The 23,541-nt window shown below is 35.2% G+C and overlaps 1 protein-coding gene across 2 annotated transcripts in view; it reads left to right on the top strand.

Annotated features, from left to right (window-relative positions):
- The window catches only part of HTR1F (5-hydroxytryptamine receptor 1F), a 96,730-nt gene extending 73,682 nt beyond the window's left edge, over window positions 1-23,048 (top strand). Inside the window, exons 2-4 of one of the 2 annotated variants that reach the window (XM_087721504.1) lie at window positions 4,361-4,496; window positions 11,023-11,154; window positions 21,316-23,048. In XM_087721504.1, coding sequence (XP_087577630.1) covers window positions 21,353-22,468 — 1,116 coding nt within the window. In that variant the 5' untranslated portion in view covers window positions 4,361-4,496; window positions 11,023-11,154; window positions 21,316-21,352 and the 3' untranslated portion in view covers window positions 22,469-23,048. Of the gene's footprint in view, window positions 1-4,360; window positions 4,526-11,022; window positions 11,155-21,315 lie in introns of both variants that reach the window. The other variant, XM_087721505.1, reaches the window with a different exon arrangement.
- The last annotated feature ends 493 nt before the right edge of the window (window positions 23,049-23,541 follow it).

Here is a 23,541-nt window from a genome sequence, read left to right as displayed (position 1 = left end):
AAATTAGGTGACATAATCAGTGCTAGTAAGGAGTGCAGTTTACTGTCAGTTTATATCCTGGCTTTCCCTGTCAGTGTTGGTGGAGATGGTCTTAGAGATTCTTTGGTTTGGCTCTTTGGCAGTTTCTTGTTCAGTTAATCTATGCTGATCTGGGTGCTGATTGCAGGTAAAGAGGTGCTTGGGTCTAAACTGTTCCTTTTTATAACTTCTGTATGAACATGCTGAAGTATAAGAACAGATTCTCTTTTTTAAAACTGAGACAGCCTAAGGTTAAAAAAAAAAATCATACTGCTTTGAACTGTTCAGAATTGGCCGTGGTGGATTTCTGTCAATTTGAAAAAGGGATTGTATGATAAGTGTAATAAAAATATAATGTTCTTAATTCACATATTGATTGGGAAAATATTTGGAAGCTTCTTTTTAACTTTTATTGATCTTCAAGAGATCCTTTTGTGAGACTTTGGAGTCTGGTAAAGTATATTTCTCAGTTTCATAATTCGTCCCTTGTATTCAAAGCCAGAAATGTCAGTATCAGTCTTCCACACACTTGCAGGACATAATGATATATGATTATATCATAAATCTGTCTACCAGATTATCCTTTATGTTGTAAATTAGAGGAAGAATCATCTGGTTTTTCATTTCTATTCTGTTTCTGTTATGTACATAAAAGGTTTAAAGTTGGAACTACCAAAGGCCACTCTCTGTAGGACTCTTCCTGCAAATTATGCATAGGGCTACAATAGTCTGGAAATTTTGTGCCTTTTGATATACATACATAAAGTCTAGTAAACCGAAGGACTAGGGGTGACATGATAGCAGTGTTCCGATATTTGAGGGGCTGCCACAAAGAAGAGGGGTCAACTTATTTTCTAAAGACCAGGATGCAAGATAAGAAGCAATGGATGGAAACTAACTAAGGACATAAGCAACCTAGAACTAAGGAGAAATTTCCTGACAATAAGAAACAATCAACCAACCAGTGGAACGACTTGCCTTCAGAATCAAAGTCAAATATATTTGATCATTTTAAAAATAGTAACCTAGGAAAGGAAAATTTATAGAAGCAATTACAATGAAATGGGGTCTTTACTTCTGTAAATTGTTTTCAAATGTTGCTACTGAATTTCATCAGTGCTTCAGAATGCAATAAAAATGAATACGATTGACTTACCATGTTAATTTTTGGCATTGCCTCCGAATTGTGACTATCAACAAAAAGCCTTAAGTATTTTTCTTGGTACAAAATATCTGCAGGCAAACACCTGCATGCTATCATTTGCTTTTGATTCAGTGAAATGCTTCCAAGAGCAGCTTTATTTCAGTAAAAATATCTTGGAAAGAAAAAAAACAGGGAGAAAAAAAATCCTTCACTCATTGCAGAATGAGCATGTTTTTTCCAAAATGGAAAGAAAATATAAGGATTTGTCAAACCTCTATTTTATATGTGTCCAATTTTCTCCTACTTGAATATCTTAAACTACTCTATTTTAAAATTTGAAAAACAGATGTCTTCTACTATATTTGTCAAATGTGAAAGCAAGGTGAAGAGATCTTAAGCACAGACTTCCTAATATACACATAAACCTTGAGGCCAATTACCATCTGTCTTATCTTTTGCATTTTGTAAGCATATGAGACACATGAAACAGCTCCTATGTAGGAAACTACCACTCCCTCTAGAACAGCCCCTACTCTCCAATCTCTGGTTTGTAATAAACCCTGAATTCCAGATGCAAAACTAAGGTTGTAAGGGTGAGTCAATGTTTACCTGCATTGCTTTCCTAAACTGAGAACTTCATGTTCAAGATATTTCACAAGAGTGTTTTGGAAATATTTTCAGAAGCAAAGACATGAATGCCACTTTAAGAAAATATAGCATACTAGCTGGATACCCATGCTTCATGACGAACCGATGTGACCGAGCAATGCAGGAGAAATCTGGTTCAGTCCAGTTCAATCTGTTGGCTCAGTGGTGGTTGGTGATTGAAACACATAAGGGAACATTGCTCCCACTGCCTTGAGTCTGGAAGCAGTTCCATAGGTGGAAGGCATAGACATTTTGGTGAGGTACTGACGTTTAGTAATGTGAGGAGTCCAAGACCGCTCCTGAGTGAAGGAGTGGAACGTCTGCCAGTTTGAACTGAGGTAACGGAATGTGAGGCAACTGGCAGTTGAAACATATTTTTTTCAGGTGGGGAGGGGGAGTAGAATATCTAACTCCTTAAATATTAGCGCATATTAATATAAGGCAACTGGCAGTTGGAACAGAATGCTTTTCAAGAGGGGAGGGGAGTAGAACTCCTTAGCATCAGAGCATGTTAATTACTGTATAAGAAATACTAATGATCTGATGGTCATTTTGAGCACCTAGAAGCCAAGAGGAACACATGTATCAAATTTAAAGTTTGTAGGCGTTATGGTTCTGGAGATTTCGTGATGAGTAAGTGGTATTTGGCATATATATATATATATATATATATATATATATATATATATATATATATATATATATGTGTGTGTGTGTGTGTGTGTGTGTGTGTGTGTGTGTGTGTGTGTGTGTGTGTGTGTGTGTGTGTGTGTGTGCGCGCGCGCGTAGGTGTAGATATATAGATATATAGATATATAGATATATAGATATATAGATATATAGATATATAGATATATAGATATATAGATATATAGATATATATATAGATATATAGATATATAGATATATAGATGATATATAGATATATAGATATATAGATATATAGATATATAGATATATAGATATATAGATATATAGATATATAGATATATAGATATATAGATATATAGATATATAGATATATAGATATATAGATATATATAAAGTAACAACCCCTGGTATGCCCAAATATGGGAGGAAGATCACACTTCCATTCTCTGTCTTTCGGCTCATCACAAGAGACCATCCAGACAGAAACCCAATATTTTTTACTGTTGCCTTTTTGTTACATTTGTTATATTTGTGCTGATAAATAAATAAAGGGAGACTAGTATAGATCTATTTCAAGCTATTTAGGTTCGATTCCCAGCAAGGGTATGGCTAGCTGATGAGAGCTAAATAGCTTGAAATAGATCTATACTAGTCTCCCATTATTTATTTATCAGCACAAATATAACATACATACATACATACATACATACATACATACATACATACATACATACATACATACATATATATATATATATATATATATATATATATATATATGTTATATTTGTGTTTTTTTATTTGTGCTGATAAATAAATAAAGGGAGACTAGTATAGATCTATTTCAAGCTATTTAGCTCTCATCAGCTAGCCATACCCTTACTGGGATTTGAACCTGGGCTATATTACATACTAGGCAGAAATCTTAGCCGAAATATTTAGGCAGAAATATTTATATATATACATACACACATACATACATACACACATACATACATACATACATACATACATACATACATACATACATACATACATATATATGTCAAATACCACTTACTCATAAGTGGTATATACACATAAACCTTCTAGAACAATCAGTCTTCTAAGAGCAAGAGAGCAAAAACTCTATGCTGCAGCTCCATTTCCTCCATTTCTAATATCCATGTGCTTTCTTTGAAAGACTGAAAAGGAAATAAAACTATGTTAGTTGAAATATAGTTAAGGAGATATGCAATCAGGAACCAAGAAAAGAGAAACTCCAGATCCTTAATGGATCAATGTCCAGAATGTATATGTAAATCTACATTTCAGATTTCTAAAGAGGTTGGAGGTGAAGCATGCCACTTGTTAACTTTTACACATTTTGTACATCTGCATGGCGCTAAAAATAATACCAACAGCATAAAAACAGTATAGTGTATTAAAACATTCATGTAATCTATGATGACTAGGAATCCTTCTTCCAGTACAATTGGCAACCACCAGTCTAGGGTAGGTTGTGGTATTTCAAAAATTCCATTAAAAAGTGATAAACACTGTTATAGACTTTTTATGTGCAACAGGGAGGGGAAAGCACTCAAGGTTTATCAATTTGATAATTATAAAAAATGGAATAACCAAAAAATGTGAGCCTTTTTGTACTCATAGAGCAAGAGTTTATATTGTAATTGTATTTAAATTTGAAAATTTAAAATTTGAAACTTCTATTTCTTTGCTTCCTTCCTTTCTTCCTTCCTCCCTCCCTTCCTTATTTATTTCTCTATTAGTATTTATTTTATATTCTTTATAAAACATTTAATAAAATGTATATATAAAATGATATACATTTCAAAAGTATAAGAAAGTACAGAACCCTCTAATCCATTGCAATGACAATTTTTCTTCTTTTTATTATAGAATGACAAATAAAAATCATTTTCCATCCTTTCTCAAAAGAAGCCCATTGGAAATGTATTTATCTCGAAGCAGAATTTTGGATTGAAACTGGAACCATGTTCAGTGTTCACATCAATGGATGGAGCTTCAAGAAAAGGTCTAATAAGAACCCTTGCTTGATCAGTGGTATCTATCATCTTTGTGTTTCTGTTCTGTCACACAAATTTTCATCGTATTCCTTGCCCATCCAAGAGGCATCAGAAAATTATGTTGCCCTAAAGCTAGCTGTTACAAGTTTTAACATGTACAATTTAAAAAATTATAGTTTACAATTTCTAGTTCCCTTCACTGAAATTCTAATCCTGCATATGAAATACCCTCCTCCAATTGCCATGCACAATGCTGCTGTTATTCCACACGCTGCATTTTTTTCTTTTGATTGTACCATCAATTGACTGAACTTTTTAATCTTTTTTTTTATTTTTTATTTTTTATTTTTTATTATTATTATTATTATTATTATTATTATTTATTTCTTCTTTTTTATTTATTTTTTTATTTTTTTTAATGTATATTTTATTATGTTTTCATTCTATACAATCACATATTCACTGTGCTTGATCAGGGCATATAACATTGAATAATAAACACGGCCCTCACTTATATAGAAAATGCCCTCTACAATACAAACCCAGTATACCACCTTGGCCTGCCATACACCCTCTTTCAACCCCCTCCAACTTTCATTCTTCCTTCTCACACACCCCTCTACGCCTACTTCCCCTCCCCTTCTTTCTAACCCTATCACTCCCTCTCCATTCCCTCCCTCCCTTCTCCTCCTCCTCTCTCTCATCCTCTCCACCCTCCTTCTTCTTTCACTCGACTCTTTCCTTCGGTATCTATTACCTTCCAGTATATTCGGTTTGTACTATTTTAAAAGCCACAGTATACAAATACAATCATGGAATTTAACACATATTGTATTTCCCCCCTCCCCCCTCCCCCTAAATCCCCACCTCCCTTCCCTCCCCCCGACTTCCCAAAGACCATACTTGGTATAATTTTTGAACAATCACAGTCTGAAATATCTCTACATTGAACTCAGCTTCTTACTGTTACCCAAATTTTAAACAATTTAAATTATTACTGATACTAAGCATAAGCTATCTGGAGTTTTTTAGTCCCATATTTACTTTTTATGTAATCAATCCACTTTTTCCAGTCTCTTTTGTATCTCTCGTTTGAATGTTCTTTGAGATATGCTGAGATTTTGGCCATTTCGGCTAAGTTCATAACTTTCAAAGTCCATTCTTGAATTGTGGGTAAATCTTTCTTCTTCCAATACTGCGCCACCAAGAGTCTTGCTGCCGTTATTAAATACAGGATCAAATTAGTCTCTGCTACTGTAAAATCAATGCATATACCCAGTAAAAACAGCTGGGGGGTAAATTTTATCCTTCTTTTAAAGATGTTTTGCAGGATCCACCATATTTTTATCCAAAATGCCTTAACATTACGACATGTCCACCATATATGAAAATATGTAGCATCACAAGAACCACATCTCCAACATTTAGGTTGAACATTTGGATACATAGAGGCAAGCTTTTTAGGATCTAGGTGCCATCTATAAAACATCTTATAAAAATTTTCTCTCAAGTTTTGTGCTTGTGTAAATTTCACATTTCTTACCCAGATTCTTTCCCATGTTTCAAGCATTATTGGTTCCTCGACATTCTGAGCCCATTTTATCATACAATCCTTAATCAGTTCCGTTTCAGAATCCATCTGTACTAATACATTATATATCCTCTTTATATGCATTGAGCTTTGATCTCTTATTTGTTTAAACAAATTATCCTCAACTTTTACAAAGCCAGTTTTTTGATCTGTTTTCCACCTAGCTTGTAGTTGACCATACTGAAACCACGTTTGAACTACCTTCTCTTCTTTAAGTACCTCTAAAGATTTTAGTTCCATCACCCCTCTTTCTGAGATAAGAAGTTGTCTATAGGTGGTTCTATCGTGTTTTTGTTCTACATTCATATTTTCAATTGCATGTCTAGGAATTGCCCACATGGGCACTTTATCATTTAGTTTATGTTGATATTTCTTCCAAACCCGCAATAAAGCATTTCTTAAGATGTGATTTTTAAATTTCTTATCCGTTTTTTTGTTAAATAACAGGTAAGCATGCCAACCATATAACAAATCATATCCCTCGATATTCAAAATTCTGTCATTAGTTAGATGAATCCAATCACTAATTGCAGATAATGCCACTGCGTCATAGTATAATTTTAAGTTAGGTAATTTCAATCCTCCTCTTTCACGTGCATCTTGCATTATTTTCATCTTTACCCTCGGCTTCTTTCCTGCCCACACAAATTTGTTGATACCCTTCTGCCATTCTAAAAGATTCGCATCTCTTTTAAGTATTGGTAACATTTGAAAAAGAAATAAAAATTTTGGTAAAATGTTCATTTTTACTGCCGCTATTCTACCCAGCAAGGACAAATGCAGTTTTTCCCACCTTTTCAACTCCAACTGTGTACTATGCCAAAGTGATTCATAATTATACTTGTATAATTTCCCATTTGAGATTGAGATATTAACTCCAAGATATTTAACTTTTTTAACTACCTCACATCTTAGCGTCGCCCCCAGTTCTTCCTTCTGTTTGATAGTCATATTTATAGCTATTATTTTGGTTTTTCCTAGATTTATTTTAAATCCTGAGACTTGACCATATTGATTGATCGTATTCAATAATACCCTACTAGATTCCTGCGGTTGTTCCAATATTATAACCAGATCATCCGCAAATGCACGAACTTTATATTCTTGCTGTCTAATTTTGATCCCTTTTAGACCGCCCAGGCCCCGTATCTTATTCAACAGTATTTCCAAAGTTATAATAAACAATAATGGGGACAGAGGACAGCCCTGTCTTGTACCTTTTTCAATTTGAAAGGAGTCTGTCAGACTTCCATTGACAATGATCTGGGCTGTTTGCTGCTGATATATTGCACCAATTGACCGTAAAAAGCCATCTCCTATCTGCATTTTTTGCAATGTCTTCAGCAGGAATTGCCAATTAACTCGATCAAAGGCTTTCTCCGCATCCAAAAATATGAATGCGGCCGGGATTTGATTGTTCTTTCCCAGGTATTCTAAAGCGTTGATAATTAATCTAACGTTATCCTTCATCTGTCTGCCCTGTATAAAACCAGTTTGATCGGTATGTATCAGTTGCTGAGTTACCCCCATTAGCCTATTTGCTAATATTTTAGTAAAAATTTTATAATCTACATTAAGTAATGAAATAGGTCTGTAATTTTTTGGTTGGGTAAGGTCTTGATCTTCTTTGGGTATCAACGATATGAACGCAGTCTTCCACGAGGGAGGCACTTTCCCTCCCGATTGAATTTTATTGAATAGTTCTCTGAGGGGTTCTACCATTTCTAACTGTAGATATTTATAATAAACAGCTGTTAAACCATCTGTGCCTGGTGCTTTCCCTAACTTTAATTGTTTAATTGCCTGCAAAATTTCCCCAGAGGTTATAGGTTGGTTCAGCTTATGCCTATGTTCTTCTCTGACTAGGGGGATTTTCTCTTTATCTAGGTATTTGTCTATATCTCCGTCCTTAATTTTATCCCCTTTATACAACTCTGTAAAAAATTCCCGAAATACCTTTTGAATCTCTTCCTGTTGAAACACTTCCTTCCCTCTGTGACACAATTTGGATACATTTCGAGCTTTCCTTTTTTTTCTAATCTGATAAGCCAACCACCTACCGGGTTTATTTGCATTGCAGAAAGTATTATGTTTAGCATATAATAAACTAGTAGCTACCTGGTCAGAGATCAGCATATCAAACTGAGATTTTAATATAGCAATTGTTTCCCTAATCTTTGTATCTCCTGGATTCAATGTTAATTCTGACTCTTTCCCTTTAATTTCCTCTTCCAATTCTTTTCGTTTTTGCCCTTGTTTGTATCTATGTATTTTATTTATATTCATTAATACTCCTCTCATATACGCTTTGCTTGCATCCCATACATATTCCAAAGATGTACCCTTGTTCATATTGAAGACAAAATATTCCGATAGCAATTTTTTACAATCATTAACATACTTTTCATATCTAAATAGGTTTTCATTCAACCTCCAGGACCTTCTTGCCTGGGCTACCCTTCCCAATTCCATCCAGACTGGATTATGGTCTGAAAGAACTCTCGCCATAATCTTTGTCTTCTTCACCCTACAAAGTAAATCATTTGTAATTAGTATAAAATCAATCCTTGAAAGAGATTGGTGTCTATTGGAAAAAAAGGTAAAGTCATATTCTTCTGCATGCCTCTCACGCCAAGCGTCTCGCAATTCAAAGTCGTCCAGCATGTCAAAAAAGGGTTTGGGTAACTTAGCTCGAAATTTGGTGTTCGGGCGAGCTGTCTTCTTATCTCTTTTGGTGTCGATCACGCCATTCCAGTCACCCATTAATATACAAGACTCAAAATCCCACTGTACTAATTTAGCATGGAGATTTCTATAAAATCCATCTTGTTGTTGATTAGGAGCATAAATTCCCAAAAGTAACGTCTTTTTCCCTTCTAAGATTAAATCTAATGCAATATATCTTCCAAAGGGATCTGCTTCAATTAGCTCAGCTTTAATGTCTTTTCTTAAATATATTACTATGCCATTTTTCTTTTCCATGGCTGAGGTCGCAAAATGTTGGCCCAGTTTGGGGTTAAACAAATATTTTTGATCGGTTGATTTGATATGAGTTTCTTGCAAGCAAATTATGTCATTCTTAAACTGTTTAAGATAATGAAATATTTTCTTTCTTTTCTGTGGAGAGTTCAATCCGTTAACATTCCATGTCAAAATCTTAGTTGTCATTTTTGGTTGCCTGAAGCTTTTTTAGAGCCTCCCGCAAGGCCTGTCTCACCTTTGGTTTGGCTCCTCCCACAGCTTCTGAGCTTGTTGCAGTAGCTCCTTGGTCAGTGGCCAATGATTGTTGAGATTGTTGCATAGTAGCTTGTTTATCCGTTTGTCTGGTGGTCTTGCGGTTGGATCTTTTTTCCTTGACTCCTTGCCCTTCCGGAAGAGGGAGATGATACATTTTATCTGATGGTTGTGTGGTTTGCTGTTTATCTTGTTCGTCTCGTGGTTTTTCACCATATCCCGAAGGTTCAGGGTATCCCATCTTCAGGATCTTATGATAGAAATCGCGAGCTTTCCATACAGAGCTGAGACGATATCTTTGTTTGTCCATTGTAATGAACTTTTTAATCTTTGAAAACATAAGTTGATTGTTTAAATCCAAGACACTGAAAAAAGTTAGATTTTTTTTAATCTGTTGGTTGGTATCTAATGAACATCTGCATTTGTGCATTAAATATCTGGTCAGAAGATATGTGCTGCTTAAGAGCTGGAGTTTCAGAAAGGGGTTTAACTATGAGGACTTGGTAGGGGAATAATAAAGCATCCTAAGAATATAACACCAGGTGTCAAAGTCTTTCCTGATTGCAGCAGCCACCAGCAATTCTGTTTAGACAGGAGAGAGAACCACAAGAGCTAAGTTCAATTGTGCATTCAATTGCATATGCTAAGAAATCAAAGGTTTACCAATTTAATTCTCTCGGAAGTTGTAAGTTCAGCAATAGTATACATTACCCTAATAAGTAATTCACAGGACTTCTACCCATAAGGTACAATATGTCTTTGAATATGGAGTGTTGTTTCCAAGACTGGAATTACATTGTTGGTTGAATACCTAGTAGCCTCCTATTGAATTACAATAGGTAATTTTGGCTAGACATACATAACATTTTCCTTTCTGTATGCCACCCAGAGTAATTTGGGGAAAGGGCAGTCTTTTAAATAAAACAGAGTAAAATAAAATAAAATAGAGTTGGTGTGACATGTGAATTGAACTGGCTTGATATGGACAGATATGAATCCTCCCAATATCATTCTATTCCATTCTCACTGTCCCCTACCAAAAAGTGTGTTCCCTCCTTAGAGATTTCCTGCTATTGAAAAGAAAAAAGAAAAAGATTAAACACGAAATTAAAGGGGGACCACCTGTTCACCATAGTGGTCTGTATTTTTATAAAATGCTGAAAGGGAATTGCACAATAAAAAGCATTTTATTTAAAACATTTGTATATCTGCCAATTTTAACTTCAACGTCTAGGCAGCTTACACCTTGAAGTATCATCAGCACTATCTGGCAATGCCTATCCCTATGCAGATATTAGCAGATCTCAAGTTGTTACTTCTGGTATGGCCTTTAGGGTTTACCCTCTTCCCATCATACACCTAAATCTTTTGAGCATGAACAAAGATAGAACAAATCAGAAGCAAACACTTCAAGCTGCTTTTTCCTTAGACACTTGCATTCAACGTATCCAGCTTTTTAAAAAGCATAGAGTGTTCTCTGTAAGGAGCCATATCAAAAAGGGTCATTGTTCTGAAGATTAATACAAAAATTCTGGTCATTTTTAAGGATTAGGCGTTCATCAGAACTATTAACCAAAATGCAATTTATGGTATACCTACAATATTGATAAAGCCAAGTACAATTGTAATTCTGGGACTTTTTCTAGGCTTGTTAGGAGAAACTTTGGGGTAAGGATTTTTATTTCACCATGAATCTTTATTCTTTGCAGTTTATATCTGGTTGATTGATGCATGCAACTTTAAAGATAATTTTGGAACATATAATTAGAAGGTGATCTTTGGCACAATTCAACAAAGATGGAAGAAGGGGGATTAGGAATAAATATTCCAGTGAACTGCAGGTTAGTTTCATGAGCTAATTACAGTAGTTTCTTTGTGCTTATCTACAAATAAGATTTTTTGGGGGGGGTCTGTACAAATGTCAGCAAGATCCTGATGCATGAAATATTTAATTTATAAAAGAAATTACTTTAAAGTATAGGAAAGATTAAGTCTCTGTATTTTCAAATTTTTAATTACACAGCTTGTTGGAGTGGGAATTGATGAATTCACATTTAAAAACCGGGTTAGATCTTACGTAGGCAATTTATCATGATCCAACATTTCTTAATACTGTATAGCTACATACTTTTGCAAAGAAGAGGATGACGTGGTGCAGAGACTAATGACGCTAGAACTACCAGCCAGAAATGGTCCGCATTCAGGTGTTTTGAACCCAGCCTCACAAGATGGCTCAATAATTAATCAATTCCTAGCTCCTGCCCACTGAGTAGTTCGATAGCATCCAACATTGCAAGTAGATAGATGGGTACCACTTTGGCAGGAAAAACCTAGCTGTATTTGTATGTGTAGAGGGCAGAAACCGATGCTAGACCTGACTGGACATGAGGCATTGCAACATGATTCAAGGTGAGACAACACCAGCGGAGGAGCCCAGAACAGCCTGCAATTAGTTAGCTGATATAAAGCTAGTTCACCCCCTGCAGTGCACCAAGGATAGGTGCATAAGAGCTGAACAGAATGAACTAGCGTTCTAGGCTTTCTTTCTAGGCATTGTGTGTCTAGAATGTGTAGAGTTCCCTGACATTGTATTCCATAGGTTAAATAAATAAATTAGCAACAGAGTGAATCTTTAATTAGTTACTATAAAGACTTCAATTGTTGGTTATCTCTATAATCATTATACTTTATTGATATCAGGTATATAGATATCAGATATTAGATCATATAAAATTCCTTAGCTGGGATACATAGAAATAATCATGTCTTTAACCTTTTGCTGCACTAAGCAACTTTAAATTTGATTTTAAAAAATTCAATGGAACATATTACTAGAAATCATCCCAATATGAAGTAGCTTCATTTACTAACGTAGATGTCACAGGATAATGTCATTATTCTATAATTGTAAAACTTTTAATCCTAATTTAATTTTAAATTTTAATGTTATTTTTATTTATCAGTTATATTATATTGTACATTGCCCAGAGCTACTCTTTGAGGGACATGGGTGCTTTAAAAATATGAAATATGAATAAACAAGCAAGCAAGCAAATTACAGTTCCCAGAGTCTCAAGGTAGCATGGTAAATGCTAATCCTGTTAACAGCTACAAAGGTTTTATCCAATGTATTTAGAGGGTGTCAACTTTTAGAGCAAAAAAAACTGTCTCAGAAAAATTGGTTGCTTGCTTCATAAGGTAGAAAAAAAATGCATTTACAATTTAGGAAGACAATTTCATTCATGACTGTGTTCCAGCAGGGTCACATTCACAGTTGACTGCATTTTTTGATAAATAGCCTAAAAACAAATGCTAAAGTCCCTGTTCTGATTAGAAAGCCTTGACTTTTTCAGGAAGAAAATGTATGTATGTATGTTTGTTTGTATGTATGTACGTATATATTTATGATTATATGGGTGAATCTGTAAAAGATTAATATCACCAATGAAACAAATATGAGACACTGAAATCTTCAAGCATAACAGAGTCAAGGCAAAATCCTGTAGGCAGCTATTTGTTTTTAGTCACCCTTGGGCACTTGTTCTTTTTGGGGAAGAATTCTCACCACAGAATGTCCTGGTCTTTTATTTCCTGCAAGAAAATGTAATATAATAATGGATTTTAAATGTGAGATCTATTACTCTTCCGGAATATTTAGATGAGAATACAATGCTAGTCTTTGTATTTAAATTGAAACCACTACAAGAACACAAGGGGAGGAAATACATGAATTGTTAATTATGGAAGGTTTCTTCAGTTTACATTTAATGGAAAGGTAGCTTACTTTCTATCATTTGGCGAGGAGGTGATGGGTGAACTCTGCCAGCTCTGTTCCTGAGCAAAATCAAACTGCTAGAATTTTTCATCCTCGACTCAAGGTTGACTCAGCCTTCCATCCTTCTGAGTTCAGTCAAATGAGAACCCAGATTGTTGGGGGCAATATGCTGACTCTGTAAACTGCTTAGAGCGTGCTGTAAAGCACTGTGAAATGGTGTATAAGTCTAAGTGTTATTGCTATTTCCAAAGGATGTCACCAGATAAATTGTCCTGCTTCTATTAATTTTCATGTAATTTTATGAAAGAGAATTTGCTTTTGAAATTTCTGTTAAAGAAAAAGAGATTTTTGAGAAAATTACATGGTATTTTTTCATTTATTTGATTATAAGGTATAAGGTTAAGGGATGTGTATGTGTGCAAATTTCCAATTTTTATTCTACAGTCATTTGTGGAATCTTTGTGTGTTCAAAGCTTGGTTGTTTGTTTGAAGATATTGCATTACTTGACTAGATAACCAATTTCATTGTATTTAAGTACATCACAATAAAGATTATACTTAGATAATATAATCAGTGTGAATGAGTGTGGGACTTGCTGCCTGTCTGCATAAAACAAATTGCCCTACTATTTTAGTGGGGATGTGGTTCATTAGAGTATTGTTTTCTGCTTGATTGTTTGGCTAGAGTGAATCCCTGTTTATTTGGAGATGATGTCTGATCTTTTTTTCCTTCTTAGGGTTTTTTTAACTGTTTCTTTTAATTTGTGTGTAAATGTGCTTTATCTCCATGTATTTATTGATTGCTGATTTGTCTGATTACCAAGTTTCCAAGAATTCCCTAGATTTTTTTTTATTTAATTTGGCCTAGGATATTCAGCATTTCCCACTTCAAATTATGGTTGATTCTATCTATGTGTTGTAAGAGTAAGGAAGTGAGTAAGGAATTTTCATCCTGTCCTTTGACTACTAGTTAGTGCTCATGATGCACTCTACTTGTATCTATCTGTCTGTTCTACATAGTGGTTCTTATAGTCCTTGTACTGTATACCTGAGAGTGGTATTTTTATAGAGACTTAAGTTTCTAATTTGCTGATGTTTCCTCAGCTGATGACGATATCCAGAAAGGTTACTGTATTATTATCTTCTTCCTTTTTCAATTTTATTTCTTTGAAGATGTTTTGGGTTATTTCATATGTCTATCAAACTGAAAGGAGGTAGTGAGACAGAAAATGTAAAATAGATAATGAAACAGAGATTGATGAGGTCCATGATTCTAGGTATTTCAATCTAGTGTATTGGGGCTAGATCAAGTGTGTTGTGTTGTACTGCTGCTATAGATTCTTTCATTAATTCTGGATCTATGGGTAAAAAGAATGCTGTGATACCTAATGAAAACATAATCTGAACTACTTCTACTTTTAAGTCTTTGGAAGCATTATAGTGGGGAGTTGATAGAATATTCTCTCCCCTCTGTGACATATCCTCAAAGCTTTTTTGTAAGTTCTTTCGCTTACAAAGGACAAGCTATTGTATATAAACAGAGAGCAAACTCCACACTTACTATGGTGATGTCACTTCATTGGATAATGAAACATCTGCAAGCAAATGTTGAAGCAAACAATCAAACATTGAGAGCACCAAGGGTTCCACAGTACAGTCCTGAGCTATTTATATTTTCTTCTACTATATGGGATCTGCGGTCATCTGGTTAGTGGTTTCCTATTCCTCAATTAAATCCTCAAAAATTATGATTGAACCTTTTCCACTGGATTTTTTTTCCCAGGTTGGGAAACATGAACCAGCTAGGAAGACTTAAATGATTGGAAGACACATAATCAAAAACTGAAATACCAGCAGTATCATCCTCTTTCGATTCTAACAATAAAATATGTTTAAAAACCCAACCAAGAAAGGTTTTTTTAAAAAATTTCAACCACCCTGAGAATAAGGCAGAAACCTAGAAGCCTCTTCCTTTTGGGATGCATTTTTTTTGTGAGAAATTCAAAGCAGATTTCAGTGCAATGTGATTATTAAACAAAGCTTTTCAAAAAGGTGCTATGATAATAGCTGGTGCAGAACGTAGCACAAATCAGACTAAGCTTTTACATCATATTAATTAAAAGAAAATCCTAGCAGTCTTCTGTGTATAAAGTAGAAGAATTCAACTGGAAAAATGAAATACTTCTATGCAAAATATTAAGAGCCTAAGAAGAATCCTTATGGCAGGGCAAGAGGCCATCTATTCCTGGGAAGCTTGCAAAAATATTTCCAAAATAGAATGCAAATTTCCAGTTTATTTATATTTATATTCCAGTTAAATACCATCATAAACATTTCTTGACCAAATGTATATAGGTTCATTCCTCAGTTAGCCATGGATTCAGGGTTTTTTTCAATTAAAATGCTCTGATAAGATAAATAGAATGAAGCATTGATTAAGTAAGAGCAGCTTAATATTTACATGAACAATGTAATGAACAATTCCATGTGTCAAAGGCTGGTGCTTTATGTATGATTTTATATTTATCACATTCAATACTTCTCACCTGTCTAATCAGCTTTCTAAGGCCAAGTACAGGTAACAAGTAACTAAAAACTGGCAGGAATAGAGAAGCTAATGCGTTTATTCGGTTAATGAACTGCAAGTTACACCAGTGTCTCTAACACATTCACATACTTTATACAAGGCATAGAAACTAATTTGGAATTCTACTTTCTATTAATCTGCTGCAATGCAATTGGAAATAGTAATCATTTTTATAGTATTTCGGATTTATTATTTAAACAGTATGTGCAAAAGAAAAGAATGGTTGGCCTCTGACAAATTGGAGAAACAAAATGCAAAAAAGTAGTTACTGACAGAATTACCAAGGTTCTTCTCCAACTCCCTTTATTGGTGATGAGTTAAAGCTAGATAGCGAAAAAAACAATTTCTAATTATAGCTAGTCCACTAACCTCCACAGGGGGCCTTTGGGAAATAGGGAAAAATCCCTATGCTAGTGTCCCTTATCTCCACCATTGTGTTATCTATCAAATTATGTTCCTAGAAACTGATTTCTTCCAGTTCCTATCTCCATAGTGTAAATTGCTAACTTTCAAACAATGTGTGTTTAGGAAAAGCAAGGTTCAAAAACCCGCAGTATATATAGCACTCACCTATGTGATTTTAGATTACATTTGCCAATATTCCTTACACATACATGTCCACCACCAAATATTGTGCCTGTGAATAGCTTTAAATGAAAATAACATTGTGTAAAGAAGGAATTATGTAGAAGGAGTGATAACAGAACTTCCAGATTCAGGAGTTGTGCGTTACTAAAACAGTTGGAGAAGTACCAACACAAATGAAAATAATATGCTTCTGCTTGCCATTCCTAGTAACTTCAATAAATAGGCATAGTATACAAAAATTCTGGAAGCAATATAGAGGCATCATTATTGCTTTTATGAATCTGTTTAATCCTATTTTAAATTCACCCAGGTTGCTGGCTACTGTTACCTTTTCTAATTATTTTAATAAAATCACTATTTCTAAAACCGCAGTATTGTGAATTGGCATAAATGATGGTAACTCTCTCTGTTTGCAAATAGCATTTCTGGTAGCAACTCAAAATCCATCTGTCTTCCTCCCACCCCCACAACTTCAAAAATCTTTGAGAAATCTGCAAGCTTTCTTCAAATTACTTCCACCCCCTCTGAACCTCTTACTGTCATATACATTCTTAAGAGAATTCTTCAGCTCAGCTGTCACTAGTTAACAGAGAGTCAGTCAGACAGCTGCACCTTTAAATTTGCCAGTAATTCCTTGCTTTTTTAAAAAAATTAATAATTTCAAATAAAGCATCCTGAAATACTGAAACAAATGATGCAATGGAGCCTGCTCATAAAACTAGAAAGAGACCATTTCTTCTGATTTCTCAGCCATGAGTATATTGTGTGAAACGGCTCTAAGAGAACAACTTCTCCTATATGATACAGATATATAGTTTTGTGCTCAAAATTACCTTCCTGTCCATGGTCCAACATTTTCCCATTCTTCTCAGCACAGTGGTTTTGATGAAAGCTAACATATTTTTTTCCAGCCACTAAACCAAAGATGAAGAAAGGAGAAGTATCATTAGAAAACATAAATGAGAGGCTCGTCATATAATTAGAAATAGCATTAAAACAGTAAAGTGGTTTAGAAGCCACACTGCCAAGCAGAGTATAAGAGAAGGACAATTAACTATCATATTAAAATTGTGGTACAATGTAATGTGTGTTATTTATCATGAATAACACTGGAAGATTCGCTGAAGAGTATTTGGATCATTATGATACATAGGAGTAATATGTCCCCATCATTTCACTCCATGTGAAAATACCAAGATTGTTGTTTGTACTGGGAGAGAAAGCGTGTACTGCTAGCAATAACATCAAGGATCTGTTTTTAGGGTTCCTGACCAATATCTATCCTGTGCCTTCATATTCCCGAAGAGTTTGCAGGAAATATTATTAGATCTGCAAATGACATCATGCTGGAAGGTGGGTGAAGAAAAAGATAGAGAAAAAGACGTTTTTTTAACAGTGGTTTTGTCAACTACTCCATTCAGTTATCTAGCAAAGAGAGACTCCTGGCCGTTTGCTTTTGCCAAGAATATTTTTACTGAGGCTTCTGAGGTTTTCCCACGCAAACAATACAAAGTAAAATTTCCACTCCCCCTCCCCCGCCATCCCACTGTTATCTGTAAATGTCCACTTAGGTGCTTGTATATTATTTAGGAAACAGGCTTTCAGTTTCAGCTCTGCATATTGATGGTTGACCTTGACTGACTGAAGCTTCTCACAATGCAGCCAGCTCAGCTGGACTTCCATTCCCCCCCCCCACTTTCTCCTCCTTACATTCCAATTCCCCCCCCCCCTTGATAATATCAGGCTGTCAGCTCATGAAGCTTGGGTAGGAGAAATGCAGCCATGACAGGTATGAAATGGAAAAGATGAATAAATATCAGAGACAAAAACTTGGAACTTAATGCGTGTCTTTTCTAACTGTTCTTCTAGAGAATAAATAAAGCTTACAAGACCCCTATTCCCTCTGGATTCTGACTTCAATCTGTTAACTCTGGAATTCTTTTTGCCAACTTTCATTCCAGCTTACTTTTTCCTTTCCTCGAATACCTATTTGTTTGTTTGTGAGTATCCCACTGTAGTAACTTTTCCACAGTCGAAAGTAGAAGAGGGGGTCTGGGAAGTAGGCATGTATAAGACTAGCCTGAAAGAATTCTTAAATTCTTAAATTTTGGCAAATACCAAAACACTGTAGACTATTTCTAGAATTCCCAATAGTTTATTTTAGATATGTATAAGGTAATATTTAGTGAAGGTCACATTGTGTTAGTAACTGTTAAAATGATTAAATGGGATATAATAATTACTTTCTTACACTGATCAGTATCTGGTTTTAAAATACATAAATGTTATATCTTGAAGTTATCCAAATTATCTTTTCCTGGATGGTGCAACAGGTAGATATTATTTTACTTTCCCCATTTGAATGTAAGTACTCAGGCACTTATGTCTATCAGTTGCTATGATTATTTGCAGTTAATGTTGCCTCTAATGTTATCTTTTAAATTAATTATTACAAATGCTGTTTCTCAGCAATTGTGAAGAATACAAATATATTGAATGTCTCTTAAGAAATAGATGAAAGAATCAGTAACACTGCTTCTATTACAGGAATGTTCATAATCATCAGGCAATTATCAATAACTAAAAACACATATACTAAATGCCAGGGGTCAGCTAGGAATGGAACATAAGAATATGAGTTGGTACAGGGAGCCATGGAGTAGCTTTTAAGGGACATGGAAATAGTATTAGGAAGAATCAGATTCTTCCTGACTCAGTGGCTTATAAGGGGAAGAGAAGATGAAACATAAGCATAAGCATGAGATTCTATTATTACAGCCAATAAAATATAGGTGAATAAGATATTTCATGGCTTAATCTGCTATTAACAGTGATTTAGTCCTGTAGGCTATCAATGTGAATTTGGCTATGATAACTATTGTTCTTCAGTTCTTGTCTGACAGTTAGTGACAAACGTAGAACTCAGCTGACTGCCAGGGAAATAACTAGAGAAAAGTGATCTGAGTCTTAAGGGAGTCTCTGCAGAAATCACAATATATTATGGGTGCAATTCAAGGTCTTACTTACCACCCATAAAGCGCTCCATGGTAGTGGATCTGACTATCTGAGAGACCGCCTCCTGCCAATAACCTCCCTGCGTCCCATCAGATCGCATAGAGCGGGCCTCCTCCGTATTCCATCCGCCAGTCAGTGCCGACTGGCGACCACCCGGAGGAGAGCCTTCTCAGTTGCTGCTCCGACGCTATGGAACAATCTCCCCGTGGAGATCCGTACCCTGACCACAGTCCAGGCCTTCCGCACAGCCCTCAAGACCTGGCTAGCCCGTCAGGCCTGGGGATAATTCTCTTGCCCCTCCCGAATGCTGAGTGAATGTTGTGTTTTAGCACTTTTTGTTATTTCACTTTTCTTTTTGTGTATTTTGTCTTTCACTCCCCTTCCCTCATTATTGTAAGCCGCCCTGAGTCCCCTCAGGGAAAAGGGCGGCCTATAAATGTTAAATAAAATACAAAAAAATAAAAAATAAAAATACAATATATTAGGATATGAGGCTATGACTCAATAGCATTCAGACTGAAAGGGCAGGATTTTTCAGTAAAGAAGATTTTTCTGAATCTACCCTTGAGAACTAGGGGTGGTAAAATGTCAAATTGCATTAGCATAAAATTCCTCTCATCTTTTAAGACTATTCCTTGAGAACAAAATGCTATTCAAAACACTTTCGAAATAAATTTGGCTTTAGGAAAATACTAACAGCGGTTTGAGATTGGGTTCCTTTTTTTCTTTTCTTTTCTTTTTTCTTTTCTTAACTGTGACTCATGCACGTTATCAGTACTGTATCTAATACCTGTATTTATGTGTTTTGCTTTGTGATGCTACATCTTATTTTTTGTAGCTAATAGCAGTTTTGAGAATTACAGATGAGAATGACGGCAGCAGGGAGGAAGGATTCAATGGCACTGTCAGGGTTCCAAGAAATAGATCAATTGCAAGCAAAACTCTGAGGCAGGCAATTTCCTCAAAGGATAGCTTTATTGGAAATATCATATTGGCACATATCTGGTGAAAACCGACTCTAAAGGTTGCTGTGGTTTTCACCTAGTTAAAAGAGAAAGTTTTTCCCAAATCCCAAATGATCAGTCACATGGTCCAATCAAGATGCTGTCTAGTCATCTGGAGACCTCTCACCTTCTTCTACAGTGCAGGTGTAAGAATGTCCTTGGTTTTCAAGGTTACACAAACCCCTCTATCTCTAATCCTCCATCCCTGTCCCTCAGCTCCAGTGTGGCAACACTGAAGTTCCAATATAGCTCCAGTCAGGTCAGCTTTAGGGTTGACAGGTACTACACTTGTGTCACCTGCCCTATTCTGATCCCTATTATTATTTAGAAAAAGAAAATGCAGAGGCAGATTTAACATCACACCTGTTTTGCTTTAACTAATCTTGAACTTCATTCTAAATGCATTGTATGGAATATCAAATGATATATGGATGTTATGGAAGCAAGGGATGTCTACATATGGGGAGATACCAAGAAACTGTTCTCCTATTTATATCAATTCTATAATTTATTTGGCTTACTATTTTTCCCCTGCCTTTCTTTACTTTGCAATGTTGCTAATCCTGAAATTGAATAGTGAGATAGATATAGCATGTATGTAGCTGTACTAGTCTTAGGTATAAAGTCAACTTCAATTTCATGAAAAACATATTTGATTCCTTTTTTCTATAAGAATCCTCAAATACACTCTATTCAAAGAGTGACAGAAAAGTTTGGGAAGAAAGTTTCAAAAAAATGCCTATGGAGATTCTCAGTCATCCAGGTCATGGTTGTCCCAAAGGTGCTTTTTTAAGAGACAACTGGACTTTCTTGTTTTTCTTTGAAGATATTTCCACTTCTCATCCAAGAAGCTTCTTCAACTTCTGGGAGCTGAAGAAAGTTACTTTTTGGATGAGAAGCGAAACATCTTCAAAGAAAAACAAGGAAGTCCAGTTGTCTCTTTAAAAAAAACTTGTATATTGCATAATACTTGAAAATATATAGAATTGGGAGCTTTAATTGTTGCTTTTTCTTTCTAAACTATTTCCTGCAGGTATCTTCATTAGGCAAAGACAAACTTCAAGGAAATAATGGATTTCCTAAACTTTACTGAACAAAACTATACAGTGGAACAAAATGATACAGAATCATTTAAAAAAGTAACTTCCAAGATTCTAGTTTCTATTACACTTTCTGTTCTAGCAGTAATGACAACGGTTATCAACTCTCTAGTGATGACTGCAATAATTGTGACAAGGAAACTCCATCACCCTGCGAACTATTTAATATGCTCTTTGGCAGTGACTGATTTCCTTGTGGCCATCCTCGTCATGCCTTTCAGCATTGTCTATATTGTCAAAGAAACCTGGATCATGGGTGGGGTGATGTGTGATATTTGGCTTAGTGTTGACATCACCTGCTGCACCTGTTCTATCCTGCACCTCTCGGCCATTGCTTTAGATCGCTACAGAGCAATCACTGATGCTGTGGAATATGCCAGGAAGCGAACACCTAAACATGCTGGCTTTATGATTGCTATTGTCTGGATTATTTCCATCTTCATTTCAATGCCACCATTGTTTTGGAGACATCAAGCAACCAGCAAAGATGATGAATGCATCATTAAGCATGACCACATTGCTTTCACTATATATTCTACATTTGGAGCATTTTATATCCCACTAGCATTAATTCTGATTCTTTACTACAAAATATACAAAGCAGCCAAGACTTTTCATAGAAGAAGTATGAGTCGGGTTCTTAAAGAGGAGGCCAATGGGCAAGACCTCTTGGAAGCAAATGAGAAAAGCAGCCGGCTTTCTTCATCCGCATCATGTACAAAAGATAAAAGGTCCAACCCTTTGGGAGATTCGGAGAGAATTCGATTTTCACTGAGAAGCCCTGATTCGGAATCTAAGAATGAAAAAGGGTGGAAAAGGCAACGCATTTCTACCACAAGAGAACGGAAAGCAGCAACTACGCTTGGTTTGATTTTGAGTGCTTTTGTGATTTGCTGGCTGCCTTTCTTTGTAAAAGAGGTGGTTGTCAATACCTGTGAAAGATGTCAAATTTCAGAAGAAATGTCTAATTTTCTGACATGGTTGGGCTATATCAATTCTCTGGTTAACCCGCTGATTTACACAATCTTTAATGAAGATTTTAAGAAAGCATTCCAGAAACTTATTCAGTGCAGGACTTCTCTCTAAAAAAAAGAGAGAGCTTTTAGTCATTGGTTGATTTAAATCTGATTTTTGAGGGGGGAGGGAATTTGAAAATCAAATTCACAGATCTACCCTTGATGGAACTTTGCCTATTGCACTTGAGAATTTACCAAATCAAAGGGTAAAATGAGGTTCCAGAAGCTTTTGTAGGAGTTGTATATTACATGTGATTCATAGTCCTGATTTTATGCCATAATTTAGCACTACAGCAGTATTTGAAACATATATATAATGTACAACAACTTAGCCTCAAGTCTTTCCAGAAAGCTTCCCAGAAATTTAAATCAAGCTGGATTGATTAAGTTCTAGTGCCAGAAATTGGATGAGAATCCACACATATACAACAAATTCAGTTCAATTATTTGTGGAGTAGCTCTAATTGTTTACATATTTAACTTATAACAACGTACACTCTGTTTAAGAAAGAAGCCAATTATTAAATATCTGTTTTGTATCATTAATACAGTATATCATAATGAATGTTTTTCACGTGTTAAAGTGTATATTGGGAAGAAAAGAAATGACAAATGTTGATTCAAATGAGTAAATGGTTATAATTATTGGGTACACAGAGAACTGTATGAATATTTGTGAGAATGGAAACATTCAGCTCTTCAGTGAGTACAAGAGCACACATCTGATCATGGAAGATGCACCCCAAGGGGACATGGTAATCCGTTCTCTAGGATCTTATTTAAAACCAAGAAGATACAGAATTCTTTTTCAATGTAACTAACATAAAATTACTCAGTAACCTAAGGATTGCAATACTATTTAAAACTCCTATATGACAAATTTATTTTATTTTTTAATGGTGGAATGACTTAAATTATAACATAGGTAGAAAATATGGGAAATAATAGATTTTTTTAAAAAATTAACAGTTTGTCAATAGCACTTCCTTGTGTGGTGGCACTGGATAACAAAAGGTCACTTTCCTTAAGGAAGTGAATTCTTTAAATATATTCCTCAGCCTAGTCTAGCTCAGGGGGAGATTATGGAACACCACTTTAGAATTTCACTGTCTTTCCCAAAGCCACAGCCAATAGCCCTTTTAT

Source organism: Thamnophis sirtalis, unplaced genomic scaffold (assembly GCF_051295495.1).
Source record: "Thamnophis sirtalis isolate CommonGarterSnake01/CBP01778 unplaced genomic scaffold, rThaSir2_p1.2 scaffold_8, whole genome shotgun sequence".
NCBI lineage: Eukaryota > Metazoa > Chordata > Lepidosauria > Squamata > Natricidae > Thamnophis > Thamnophis sirtalis.
The sequence above is the reverse complement of the archived record's forward strand: the minus strand, read 5'-3'. Positions and strand labels throughout refer to the sequence as shown.